The sequence below is a fragment of the Mustela nivalis genome (assembly GCF_964662115.1).
Source record: "Mustela nivalis genome assembly, chromosome: 9".
Taxonomy (NCBI): Eukaryota; Metazoa; Chordata; class Mammalia; order Carnivora; family Mustelidae; genus Mustela; species Mustela nivalis.
In genome coordinates, this window is record NC_139028.1 from 82,494,434 (window position 1) to 82,508,790 (window position 14,357).

Genomic DNA, 14,357 nt, shown 5'->3' on the forward strand with positions numbered 1-14,357 from the left:
GTCCACGTACCTTAGACAGGCAGCTGAATTCCCTACTGCCCGATTTTGAGCATATGCCATTTCAGGATAATATCAGTTGATGACAGAGTCTGTTGTTCTATAAATTAATTTAACACTCTTTCTCTGGAGAGCAGATAACTGCATTCTAAAAACAATATTTCCACTCAAGTTACGATGGCTTGTAAAAACACACAGCGAGTGGGGTTGATGAGGAGGTGTTAGGAAGCATATGATATCCCAGGAGGCTATACTGATTTAAATTTAGGTGGCTTGCTCCTCGAGGCAGTCAGTGTCAGAGACAGTTGTCTCTTAAAGCGATGGCTGTGGTGGAGAGCAGTTCACGGATTGGGCAGAAATAGGAGCCATTGTGGTCAATGTTGTGGGGAAGGGATTAATGAGACCCAGAGTTATGCTGAGGGACCCAAGACACTGAAGCATTAAAAGAGAAAAAAGGATTGTGGGTCTGTTCAAATTTTCTATTTCTTCCTGTTTCAGTTTTGGTAGTTTATAGGTTCCTGGAATTTATCCATTTCTTCCAGATTGCCTAATTTGTGGGCATGTAAGTATTCATAATATTCTCTTATAATTGTTTGTATTTCTGTGCTGTAGGTTGTGATCTCTCCTCTTTAATTTGAGTTCTTTCTTTTCTTTTTGGTAAGTCTGGCTAAGGGTTTATCAATTTTCTTAATTCTTTCAAAGAACCAGCTGCCAGTTTTGTTGATATGTTCTATTGTGTTGGGTTTTTTTTTTAAATTTCTGTATCATTTATTTCTGCTCTGATCTTAATTATTTCCCTTCTTCTGCTGTTAGGGTGTATATTTGGGGGGGGAGTGAAATTTTTATTAAGTAATTTTTTACTATGGTGAATGGTATAGTCTAAAAACTGCATTCCACATGTAATGAGAATCTGTGAAGAGAGATAATGAAAGGAATAATATACTTGAAAAAAAAAAGAATAATATACTTGATTCTGGATCCATTCAGGACATTTTCTTATTCTCTCCTCCCTCCTTTGTCTCTTTTCTGCTTGTCCTGTCCATTTCTCTACTGATTCTTAATTCAACCTCCCTCTCTCCTGTATGATTCCTGTTATTCTTTGACCCAAATGTATCTTTCTCTCAAAGGAATTCTCTAATAAATACATCAAACCTTAAAAGGGGGGGCAGGGGAGGCACCTGGGTGGTTCAGGCAGTTAAGCATCTGCCTTTGGCTCAAGTCATGATCTCAGGGTCCTGGGATCAAGCCCCGCATCTGGCTCCTTGCTCAGCAGAGAGCCTACTTCTCCCTCTCTCTCTGCCACTCCCTGTGCGTGTGCTCTCTCAAGTAAATCAGTAAAATCTTAAAAAACGACAACAATAACAACAACAACAACAAAAGGAATTCTCTAAGCAGTAGTTAATGTGGATTTTCATTCACATCCTGGTTTTCTCAGACTCTCCCTCATAAAGACAAATCATTTCATCTTTTCCTTTTTCTTTTCTGTAAATAATAATGTCTTCTACGTATCACACATTATAATTGTTGTCAGGTATACAAAGCTGAATAGGATGTTGACCTTTTAAAGAGGTCACAGGAAATTAGAGAAAGATGGACGAGAAAATGAGGGAACAAAATATAACAAGTACTGTGCTAGAGGTCTGTGCAGGAAAATCTCAATCCCCACCCCCCACCCCCAATAATCTGAAGGTTGGAGAGTATGAAAATATTCCATAAAGGTGGTGATGGCTGGGTGGAGCATTAGTAGGCATTAACATTGTTTCTTCATTCATTTAAAGGAGCATTTCTTGAGTGCCCATTGTGTACTTGGAACTGTAGTAGGCTGCCAGGGGCTGAAATTTACTAAGGAATAACCTTGCCTGGCACTCAGTAAAAACTCAGTAAATGTTTTTTGAATGTCCAAAGAAAATGACTCACTTTAATTTACCTGGTGAATATGGAACAATTCTCTGCCTTCTCTCTAGATCGTCATGAACTTTTAGGGGATTCCAAGGAGTCCAGAATATTTGTGGGTTAGGTAATTTGGAGTGTAGGCATGGGCACTGACAGGCAGGGCCACACAATAGCTGCATCGTTGTGTAATGCGTAACTCGGACAACAGTATGTGATCATTAAGGCATAGCGAGGAAGAAGGTGGGAAGGAATAGTAGCAGAATCATGAAATGCTTTGTGTGAGATAGGAGAGGGGGTTTCAGAATCACTAGCAAGTTTTTTCTTCAAATTACGTGTGCTTCTCCCCACCCTCGAGATGCAGATTCTGCCCTGATCCCGCACACGTACACAGATGCTCACGTGTGTTCACCCCACTGCTCTTTCACAATCTTTGCCACAGGCTTCTTGTGCTAATGGGAATGAGTCATATTCCTCAGGTGAGCGGGAGCTAAAAATGGCTAAGAAGCACTACAGACAATGGAGACAATGGAGACCCATGCTCGGGTTTTTAAGCAAGGCAGTGGACTGACCAGATTTTCCTTTTAGAAAGACCCTTCTGGCTCTGGAGTAGAGGGTGGAGTAGCGAAGAGTCAGAGAGGATGAGGGCTTCCTGCTAGGAAGCTTTCACGTCTTAAGGGGCTACTGACAACAGTTTTCAGAGAACTTGACAGATACTCCTGTTTCTCTGTTTTCAAGGTCAAGGACCTAAGATTCAAATCAGAATAAAAAAGATTTATCAGTGTTTTGCTGAGAAGGAGGTGACACCTGAAATGTTTCATAAGAATTATGATTTAGGACAGATGCAAATATTCACACATATTTCCTGGGGAATTGATAAAATAATGCTATCAAATATGAATATGAAGCATATAAATTATGTTTATCCAAAGACACTTCTTTTACTTATTGTTTGTTTTTGTTGGTGCCTTTTTTGTTCATTTCTTGTATAATATAGCTCTAGTTAGCTTGGTCATCTTAAAAAGACATACATCATCAATAAACCCATAATATTTGGGGTGGGTTTCTCTTACATGACCTTTTTTTTTTCATTTAGTGAAACATAAGATTTTCTATGGTTTACATAGATATCAGCTGTGCCTTGTTAACAAAACGTGAGTTGATGTTCCCAAGAAGAAGAAAAATACATATTTTCCTTGCTTTAAGCTCCTTAATACCAACACATAATGTAATTCAAGTCTGTCTCTCCAAGCTACAAAACTAAGGGGAGAAAAAATATCCTTTCTGAAATCCTTTTGTATTATAAGAGCCAGAGCTCTGAACCCCTATACCACAGTGACCCCAGTGACCCCAGCATTTGTAGGGAGCTGTTGGTGAATTATTTCTACAACTTTAAAATTTCCTGTTCTGTTCTAACTTGATATGGGAGAATTATCTTATTTCCTTTCAGCCATTTTTTTTCCCTTTGAATTAAGTGTCTGGATGAGCTACAGAACTGGTTGGTTATGAGATAGTTTTTTACCTTATAATGTTAGGAAGATAAGACTGAAAGGTGGTGCTAAGGAAGCCGGCCTTAGATTCCACATTGTAGCCTTACAAAATGTACATTGTATCCAGTAAAAGAGTTTACTGGACATGTTACGAACCCCTGCTGGATCAATATATCAAGCGATTCATCCATCTTTAAATATTGGATTTATTTTTAGAATAATAGTTTCTGGAAGACTACAGCTCTTTAGTTGTAAGTCCCTGTGCTAGATGAGAGATAAAGGAGATGTGATTTCTAGCGTGGCTCTCTCTTCACTGATTTGTACACCTGTGAAATGAGAGCATTGCCAATGGTTTGAGTGTTGTTTTTTACTCATTTTAACAAGGTGTGCTTATAGGTCACCAGATACCTAGTAGGTGCTCTAATATTATGACTCTGTGTCATCTAAGGAAAAGGGGTTCCCTGCTGCTGGAACATACGAAGAGGCCTCCTTGGAAAATGACACGTAATTACATCATAAGAGAACAAGGCATAAGGCAAATGCCCTTGATAAGGGTGAGAATTTTTTTGCCATTTCCAAAAGGAATTATTAAAAAACATAACTTTGAGACATATGGTTCTCTTCTTGGGCAAGGAATATATACTACTCACAGCTACCAAAAAAGAAAATATTTGCATGTCTCCAACAGCCCAAATCTGTCTGAATTTCTCGAGGCCATTGGGAGAAACGTGGACAGATTTTTTGGTATTGTTGGGTTTTTTTCCCCCCTTTCAGCATTGAAAGATGTTGGTAAGTCAGTAATGAATCCTCTTCCTTTCAGTAGGACCAAAGGCACAGTGAGGAGTGAGGTCCCCTGGAAAAACTAGTATCAGCCAGAATAGGCTTTACATGCAAACACTATCGCTTTGCAACGTGCAGTCTTGGAGAAGATTTGTAGCAATTCTAACTTATTTTTCTCTCCTTGAGAAGACACACACCAAGGAAAACCAATACTAAATACTCAATTGTCATGTGCACGTATGCTACCAGTCAAGAGGAGTCGTCTTTTGGAATGGAGAACACAAAACTACTCAGTATTGTGAAACACAGAAAATAAAGGCACTGTAACTGTACGGATGATCAAAGCCTAGTTCTACTTACACTGACAGCTATCTGGCTATAAATATATTCTATCCTATTACCTGCACTTGACAGAAGTTTATTTCTGAAGTAATTATAGGACCATTGCAAGATAACCTTCTGAAATGAAATTCGATGTTTATATGGGGTTTATTAGAACATAGCACCATAAATCATTTTACATGGGCATTTAGTTTGCTTAAGCTGCTGATTACTGCTTCTGACATTGACAGTTCCTTGCCTGTGCTAAATTTCACTAGCAAGTAACTAAGCAAATATTTTATAGAATCAGTGGGTGTGACCTAATGGGAGAAAATAATTCTTATTCAGCTCTGCCATTGATTTGTGGTGTGATCATGCACAGGTGGCTTGAGGACATTAGTCCTTCTTCTAAAAGCATCAGTTTTCCCATCTATAAAATGGAATAATTCTGAAAATGACATCATCAGCTAAGCAAAGTTAAGTAGAGCCTGTGGAAGCATACACGGAAAAGAGTATTAATACGATAACAATATTGATACTGTTCCGAGCTTGTATATGGGAAATTTAAGAAATGAGATGCATCATCACTCTCTCTGGAGAGCTCACACATTATTTATTTTTAAAGATTTTATTTATTTGACAGACAGAGATCACAAGTAGGCATAGAGACAGGCAAAGGGGGGGAGCAGGCTCCCTGCTGAGCAGAGAGCCTGATGCGGGCCTGGATTCCAGGACCCTGAGACCGTGACCTGAGCTTAAACCACTGAGTCACCCAGGCGCTCAAGTGCACACATTATTAAAAGAGGCACGCAGGTAAATTGACAGTTACCGTAGACGGAAACAATGAATCACGGGCAACCTAAAGAGCATACAGGAAGGAAGCATTCGCTTATCTGGTAAGGAAGGAGGAGATGGTGAAGAATTTTTCAGGCAGAGGTGATGTTTGAATTAATGTTTGTAGTCCTGGTAAGCAGGGAGGGCAAAGCAGAAAAGACACTCCACATTTAGGGGCAAACATGCAAAAGCACGAAAGAAAGGCTGTGCCATAAGGGAACATAGAACTAAAATAATTCATGGGTCCCCAGAGCTCAGGGAAGGGCAGGTGAGGCCAGCAGGAGAGGTCTTGGTGTAAAGGGAACTGAATATTAGCCTGTGGTGGGGAGGGAGCTAGTGAAGGCATTTAGGCAGGAGACAATCCAACAGGCACTTGTGGAACTCCCTTCGGTGGAGATGGATTTACTAAACCAGACACAGCAAGGCTCGAGGCAGTGAGATCCTTCCAGTGGCCCACTGAAAAGAACGAGGTACTGAAATGAATAACAGTAACAATAACATAGACCCTGAGAATCATTTGGGGGATAAATGAATGGTTTTGGAGTCTGACTAGTTACAGAGAATGCCCATCCTATTGATTCTTTGAGGAAAAGCCTGTGGAGCCTTCTAATTGAAGCGGGAAGGTGGTGGGCTCGTTATGCCCTTGCACTTGGAAGCTCGGGGAAGAGGCAAAGGCCAGAACTATAATTTGAGAGATAAAAGTACATAGTAGAGAAAACCGTGAGGTTCCAGATACAGAGTGGTCAGAATGGGAAAAGCAGTGGAGAAACGACAGAATCCTTCAGAGTCATTTGCAACAACAAAGCTTAAAAGTAGGCAGAAGAAATAGCACCTATGAAAGAGACAGAGAAAGTTCAAGGGGAGAGGTAGGAGGAGGTGCAGGAGAGAGAGTCTTGCTCTAGAGAATAAAGCAGAAGGGAAGGATTGGTCAGTACTAATCAGATACCTTACCTGAGTGATCATGAAAGATACGGATTAAGAACCATCCGTTGAATTTGACAATTCGAGAAGTCAATTCCCTTCAAAGTTTAGTCAGTAAACAGGTGGGGGAAGAATTAACTAATTAACAGGAAGGTGGAAGCAAAGACATCAGGTGTAAGCTTACCAGAAAGCTCAGTTATAAGGAAAACATATGAGAACAAAGAAAACTGGTATGGAAGGAGCAGAGTTTTGCTTTGTACAGGAGTGAGAGAGGCTTGGGTATGTTTATGCCCTGAAAGCTAAGGGTACAGTGAGTTGGAGAGAGAGAAGAGAGATGTTATGTTTGATTCAGGATCTTCTGCATGGTGGTAATGGGAATTAAGACATATGGGGAGGAATTGACTTTGGACAGGAAGACTTCTTTCTGTGATGAGGAAAGTGGAGAAAAGGATAAACATAGATTGGAGTAAATTAGCCAGTGGAGGAGCTGAGAGAGGAAGCCATACCTGATGATGGTGAAGCCATCAGTAGAATGAGAAGGACAGAGATGAGTAGTGTGTTTGAGAATAATAGGGAGGAATAAGAAATTGAGCTAACCAAACCAAAAGGATCAATTAATTGCAACTGGCCTAACGTCACTAATCCCTGAGATGAAAAGAGTTCTTCCAGCAGGAGTTCGACTTCTCTACTGTGATTTAGAAGATTATACAGTTAATTCAAGGCTGGGGTTTTTAGAGTAAGCACTGTGGGGGGTGGGAGGGAAGAGTTGAGAGTAGTGTGGTTTATAGCAGGTTAATTTGCTATTAGGTTAAAATAGTAGGGGTTTAGTTTGTGGACATTGGGATGGGCGTTATTATTATTTTTTTTTTCTTGAGACTTAGCACATACTAAGATAAGACATGGAATTTAAATCTCTGCCATCAAGGGTGTAAGTGCTTATGGCCATGAAATCTTAATCCCATGCTTGAAACCGTTGTTCAGTTTGACCACTGACCTTCTTAGAGAATTATAGGTTACTGCTTAACTGTTGAAAGGATATGGAAGATGAGGTGGGCAGAAATTTAATTCCTATGTTCTTCACATTCTGCAGAACAGTTTCATGTTGGATCCACTTTGCACACGTGGATTCATTAAAGAATCTGCAAGAAGGGTTTGTAATGATTATATATGCCAGGCAGAAAAACATTTCTTTTCACTGTTTTCCAGAGTTAGCTAATTATCTAAAAATTGTACGGACTGGTGGTTCCTTCTGGTTGAAATAGTCTGCTCATAGGTGAATTTGGGCATTCTGCCAGGCATTCATAGCTAGGAAGCTTAACGACAACTCTTAAATGTAATTTGCAGGACTAGGAAGAACCAGAACATCAACAATAGGCAAAGCTGTTTTCTAGAATAGTGGGAGAAAGGGTCAGAATACTGTTTGGATGCCCGCCTTTGCAGTTTTTGTCCCAGTAACTCCAAGTTTTGGAAGCAAGCAGTAGAGACACACCAGAAGCTTGTGGGAATGAAAATGGGTCAGTCCAATTTTAAAAAGCCTTGATGGATTTTGCCATACAAAGAAGAACAGTTGTGGGGCAAGTATTAGACTGGAGTCAGGAAATCGGGGCGCTAGTCTCAGGAAATTACACCAAAGATCTGGGCCTCAGGATCTTCATCTGGAAAACAAGATCATGGTATTATTGGCAGGACCAGGGGAGGCGAAAGAGATACAGCCAAATCCTGACTCCTTTTGCCTGCTTCATATGACATGACAAGGCTTCCTGTTGAGATTTTAACGAGTAGATCCGGATGTCAAAATAAGTTTAAAAACTTCTAGCTAATGTTTCTGAAGGTCCTTTATTCTAATTCTAATTACAATTGTTATTCTCTCAATGAGAATAACCAGTAGAGTAAAATTTAACTTCATCTTTTTTCATGAGTCTCCATTTTTATTGATATCCAGCACATTGTTACTTTGTACAACATCTGAAACTTCTTCACATCAACCACATGCATCAGGATTTATCTTGAGTCCATGGGTGGATTTCTGGGTGTCTGCAAAGCCCCTAAACACACATGCAGATTTTTGTGGATACAAGGATTCAAAAAGAGTCCAGCACTTCCATCAGATGCTCAGCAGGTAAATGAAAGCAGTAAGGATATTGAAAAAGAAAGCCAACGTTGGTGGCATCACAATTCCGGACTTCAAGCTCTATTACAAAGCTGTCATCATCAAGACAGCATGGTACTGGCACAAAAACAGACACATAGATCAATGGAACAGAATAGAGAGCCCAGAAATAGACCCTCAACTCTATGGTCAACTAATCTTCGACAAAGCAGGAAAGAATGTCCAATGGAAAAAAGACAGCCTCTTCAATAAATGGTGCTGGGAAAATTGGACAGCCACATGCAGAAAAATGAAATTGGACCACTTCCTTACACCACACACAAAAATAGACTCAAAATGGATGAAGGACCTCAATGTGCGAAAGGAATCCATCAAAATCCTTGAGGAGAACACAGGCAGCAACCTCTTCGACCTCTGCCGCAGCAACATCTTCCTAGGAACAACGCAAAAGGCAAGGGAAGCAAGGGAAAAAATGAACTATTGGGATTTCATCAAGATCAAAAGCTTTTGCACAGCAAAGGAAACAGTTAACAAAATCAAAAGACAACTGACAGAATGGGAGAAGATATTTGCAAATGACATATCAGATAAAGGACTAGTGTCCAGAATCTATAAAGAACTTAGCAAACTCAACACCCAAAGAACAAATAATCCAATCAAGAAATGGGCAGAGGACATGAACAGACATTTCTGCAAAGAAGACATCCAGATGGCCAACAGGCACATGAAAAAGTGCTCCATATCACTCGGCATCAGGGAAATACAAATCAAAACCACAATGCGATATCACCTCACACCAGTCAGAATGGCTAAAATCAACAAGTCAGGAAATGACAGATGCTGGCGAGGATGCGGAGAAAGGGGAACCCTCCTACACTGCTGGTGGGAATGCAAGCTGGTGCAGCCACTCTGGAAAACAGCATGGAGGTTCCTCAAAATGTTGAAAATAGAACTGCCCTATGACCCAGCAATTGCACTATTGGGTATTTACCCTAAAGATACAAACGTAGTGATCCAAAGGGGCACATGCACCCGAATGTTTATAGCAGCAATGTCCACAATAACCAAACTATGGAAAGAACCTAGATGTCCATCAACAGATGAATGGATCAAGAAGATGTGGTATATATACACAATGGAATACTATGCAGCCATCCAAAGAAATGAAATCTTGCCATTTGCGACAACATGGATGGAACTAGAGCGTATCATGCTTAGCGAAATAAGTCAAGCAGAGAAAGACAACTATCATATGATCTCCCTGATATGAGGAAGTGGTGATGCAACATGGAGGCTTAAGTGGGTAGGAGAAGAATAAATGAAACAAGATGGGATTGGGAGGGAGACAAACCATAAGTGACTCTTAATCTCACAAAACAAACTGAGGGTTGCTGGGGGGAGGGGGTTTGGGAGAAGGGGGTGGGATTATGGACATTGGGGAGGGTATGTGCTTTGGTGAGTGCTGTGAAGTGTGTAAACCTGGTGATTCACAGACCTGTACCCCTGGGGATAAAAATATATGTTTATAAAAAAATAAAAAAAAATTAAAATGAAAAAAAAATCATCTTCCACTTGATGGGAGAAAAAAACAAAAACAAAAACAAAAACTCCAGGTTTTCAACTGACACAGCAAGAGAAATCCAAGTAGATTTGATAGCTTCTGTGATGAAAATGATTCCTCAAATTCCCTCACACATCACTATATGTCCTTCCCAAGATTATATTGCTTTGTGGGCAGGGAACAGAGTCAGCAGGGTCTTTGATGATGGAGGAACAGCTCCCCTTAACCTTACATTTTCTGATATTTGAAAGAAGCCAAGATCAAATTCTTTGGCTCTCCATGCCAAACCTCTGCAGCTCTGACATGGTTTTGCTAGATAAAAAGAACCATATATTCTTCACTTTTTTAACCGGCAGCCTTGTTAATCTGGAACTCTAGATGGCCCATGGGCCTGGAAGGTAAGTTATTCTTTTAAGCAATTAGGAAAAAAAAAAAAAAGTAAAGAGAAACAAATGGCCATTCAACAACATCTGACCTTGAAGGGCTCAGTGCCTGGAGAAGACTTCAGTTTGGGGGGTACTTTTCCATGCTATTTCATATTGAGTATTTGTGTGACTATTCACATGATAGTCAATGGCAGACATTTCCATGGTCTTTGGGGTCCTGGTTCAGAGGGGAATGACATGGTGAGAAGAATGTAGCACTTAACTGAGGCAATGGGCAGAAAATGGGGGCAGTGATGAGTCTATAATGGAACATCAGAGAGAACTTTCCAGACACATTCAACCAAACAAGGGGTTATACATAGATCCCTTAGATTCCCATAGCAGGGTGATGCTGGATCCTGGGCATGTGTGCCCGTGATCCACATACATGGGAAAGAGAAAGCCTCTTTCACAAACTATGTAAACTCAGAGGCTGGGCACCAAGTAGGAAAACAATGGGGCATGAAAAACAAGACAGACAAAAAACAGTAACAGGGTAGAAATGAAGGTGGATTTGAGATACTGTAAGAATTCTCAGAATGTAATCCTTTTGCTCTTCTTTCATTTCAGATGCTGCACAACAAACATGTCATGGTCCGTGTGGGAGGAGGATGGGAAACTTTTGCAGGGTATTTGTTGAAACATGACCCCTGCCGGATGCTGCAGATCTCCCGTGTCGATGGCAAAACATCCCCCATCCAGAGCAAATCTCCAACCCTTAAGGACATGAATCCAGATAATTACCTGGTGGTCTCTGCCAATTATAAGGCTAAGAAGGAGATTAAATGAAACTAGTTGGTCGCTATAAGGGGACTCTCATAATGGCCTGTACCCACTTCTCCAGTGTAGTCAGTTTAGTCCACACGCTCTGAAAATTACTTTGAAAAAAGGAGTAACAGACAGAAAAATGTCATTACTATTGAAAAATGTTCAGAGAGTAGCACTATTTATTTTGTTGCTTCTGTAGAAAATGACCAATTAAATTCTAAACTCAGATTTAAATTAGAAAAATTGTAGGCAAATTATTATTTTTCAGTATGTGAACACAGTATTTAGTACATGTTAGAAATACAATCCTAGCTAGAGATAAAAACTGCTCTTAGAAGAAAATATTTAGGATTTCTAGATCAGTCAACAGGAAGTGCCTGCCTTATGTCTACAAAAAGCACCCCAGACACTTTCATAATTGCAGGCTTTTTAAGCCAAATTTTAAAAAGGTGACAATTAGTGTGATAATATGTACTAAAAAATCTTCAACCACACCATGAATAAGTGCAGAGCGTTCACAACAGTAATACTTTACTGGAAAGGCCACTTTAGAAAAGTTTACATTCGCTTGGAAGATGCCTTAAAGTTTATTCCTTATCTATGACCAAATATCTGGGGTACTTTTGGAAGTTTTCAGTACACCCTTTAGAGGATCGCTTATGAAGTATTTCATACATTCCTAAGCACATGGCGGTGTTGAGACTGACTTAGTGTAATTCACACACATAAGCTGACATACGTTTATATTTTGACAGTAAATTGTACAGTCAAGTGTTCATTGACTTCATGTTATTTTAAAGCATTTTCTTATGAAAATATATCTTTAGTTAATCCTACTTTGCTATGCTGTCTAGTAAAGTAAGTACACTGTAGCTTATGTTGTTACAGACTCATGTATACCCTTGTATACCTAGGACAGGGCTGTTTCATACCCATAAGCAGCAAACTATTGTCCTCACTGATTCAAGAATTAAAAAGATAAATTTTAAAAAATTACCTGTCTCTATATCGATGCTTCATTCCGAAATAAAGATTATCTTCAAGTGGCGACTTTCCCGGAGAGTTCTAGGAAGGGTCAAATTAGGGCTAGCTAGTGCTTCTTCACTTTGGGCAGCTGGGTGATGGCATTGTTTGTTCCCCTGGGCAGATAACCTAGATATTATCATAGGTAATCCCTTAAGTGCTATCTTGAGTATCTTAAGTATAGGCAGAATTAATTTGTCATTCCCTCATTTTTCAACAACAACAAAAAATCCACCTTTCTTGCTCCAGTAAGTCAGGGAGGAAGCGTTTGTCACATGACTGATTTAGTCAAAGTGTATACAACCTGTTATTTGTGAAGTTTTTAAACAACAGGCATTGTATAATTTGGTGGTACTGGAAATGGTGGTAATTGTTCTGGGGGAAAAAAATTAAAGTTTGTCAGAAATAAAATCCCCTTGGAACAGTAATAATTGTAGTATATTTTAAAATACATTGATTTGATTTTTATGTTCCTAAACTAATATGAGCATTGAATTTCTCTGTATCTACAATAGTGTTTTCATCAAAACTTTCTCCAGTGCTTACCTTTTTCCATAAATAAACCTATGTCTTTTTTGTTTGTTTGTTTAGATTTTATTTATTTATTTGACAGAGATCAAGTAGGCAGAGAGGCAGGCAGGGGTGGGGTGTGGGGTGGGGAAAGCAAGCTCCCTTCAGAGCAGAGAGCCTGATGCAGGGCTCAATTCCAGAATCCTGGGATCATGACCTGATCCGAAGGCAGAAGCTTTAATCCACTGAGCCACCGAGGCACCCCTATATCTATATCTTTAAGAATTAAAATTAATTTCATTAATTTAGTTTAAAAATGTATAGGTTAAAAAAAAATCATTTATTTTGTTTTCTATGCTAATGTGCCAAATTACCGGAAACTTAGTAGCTTAAACAACACAAATTTATTGTTATAGTTTCATAGGTCAGAAATTTGAGATGGTGTGGCTGGCCTAAAACCAAGGTGTCAGCAGGGGCCTAGAAGAGAATCCCTTTGCTTTTTCCACTTTACAGAGGCTGCCTGATTTCCTTGGCTCATGTCTTTCCTCTGTCTTCAAAGCCAGCAATATAGTATCTCAACGATACTACTTTATTCACATCTCTTTGGAACCACAGGTTGGAAAGATTTTCTGCTTTTAAGGATCCATGTGATTAGATTTAATCCATCCAGATAATACAATATAATCTCCCATTTTAAGGGCATTAACTGAATTACATTTGCAAGATACCTTTTGCCATAAATATGCAATGGTGTCAACCATTTAGATTTTTTTTCTAACTTCTCAACTGTGTTTTTATAGGTTTTAGTTCAAATCTTTTACTTCTTTTTCCCAAGTATTTTCTTTTATGTGATGATACTATCATTGAAATTACTTCTTAATTTTCAGATTATTTATTATTTGCACATAGAAATAGCAATGACATTTTCATATATTGGTTTAGTATTCTGGAACCTTTCTAAACTCCTTAGTTCTACAAATTTGTGTGTAGCTATGTAAGGATTGTCTGCATGAGATGCTTGGTATTTTTTAACCTATTTAACCTATTTTAAGTATGTCTGTTATTTATACCCTAGCTATCTGAGAAATGTAGAATGAGAAAATACATCTTAGGAAGTAGGTATAGAGTAAGGAGTTAGGATAATGTGACTTCTGACTTCTGTGACAAAACTGATTTCAGAAAAATAGCTTAGAAAGGGTCAATCTGTGTGCAAAACTAATTAGGTCCATTTGAGATTATTTTCGAAGTACTTGCAAAAATGTAACTAGAAGGGATTAATTTGAAACTTAAGTATGGTGCTATAAGAATAGGCAGTGTGATCAAAGATATAATAAAGTATAATATCCAGGTCAAGTAATTTATGAATTTTCAGTTCTCAGGCCATAATAATCCTATTTAGAGGCAATATTTGCAAAATGAGACATATCTAGAACAAGGAGAACAGAATAATAAAAAGGTTATGTCATATGAGAAATTTAAACTGTTTGAGTTGCTGGAACAAACTTCTCTGAATCAACCCAAAACTTGTTCAAAATTTGTGAAATATACAAATGCCTTCTAAGTGGCTTTTGAGAAAATCAAAGAAAATGGCTATGGAGCCACATTTGCGTCAACTTAAAGCACATGCGATAGTCATGGGGATTTGAGATGCTTGTTTGAAAATGTTAAAAAAAAAAACCACTGCACACCTTAAATGTCAACACAGAGAGAGATGCCTAGCTACCTAC

General features: G+C 39.0%; 1 protein-coding gene across 4 annotated transcripts in view; it reads left to right on the forward strand.

Moving 5' to 3' along the window:
- The window catches only part of GAS2 (growth arrest specific 2), a 127,128-nt gene extending 115,038 nt beyond the window's left edge, over positions 1–12,090 (forward strand). For all 4 annotated transcript variants that reach the window (XM_082684143.1, XM_082684145.1, XM_082684144.1 and 1 more), the window contains one exon: positions 10,900–12,090. In XM_082684143.1, coding sequence (XP_082540269.1) covers positions 10,900–11,118 — 219 coding nt within the window. In that variant the 3' untranslated portion in view covers positions 11,119–12,090. The remainder of the gene's footprint in view (positions 1–10,899) is intronic.
- Positions 12,091–14,357: the final 2,267 nt, after the last annotated feature.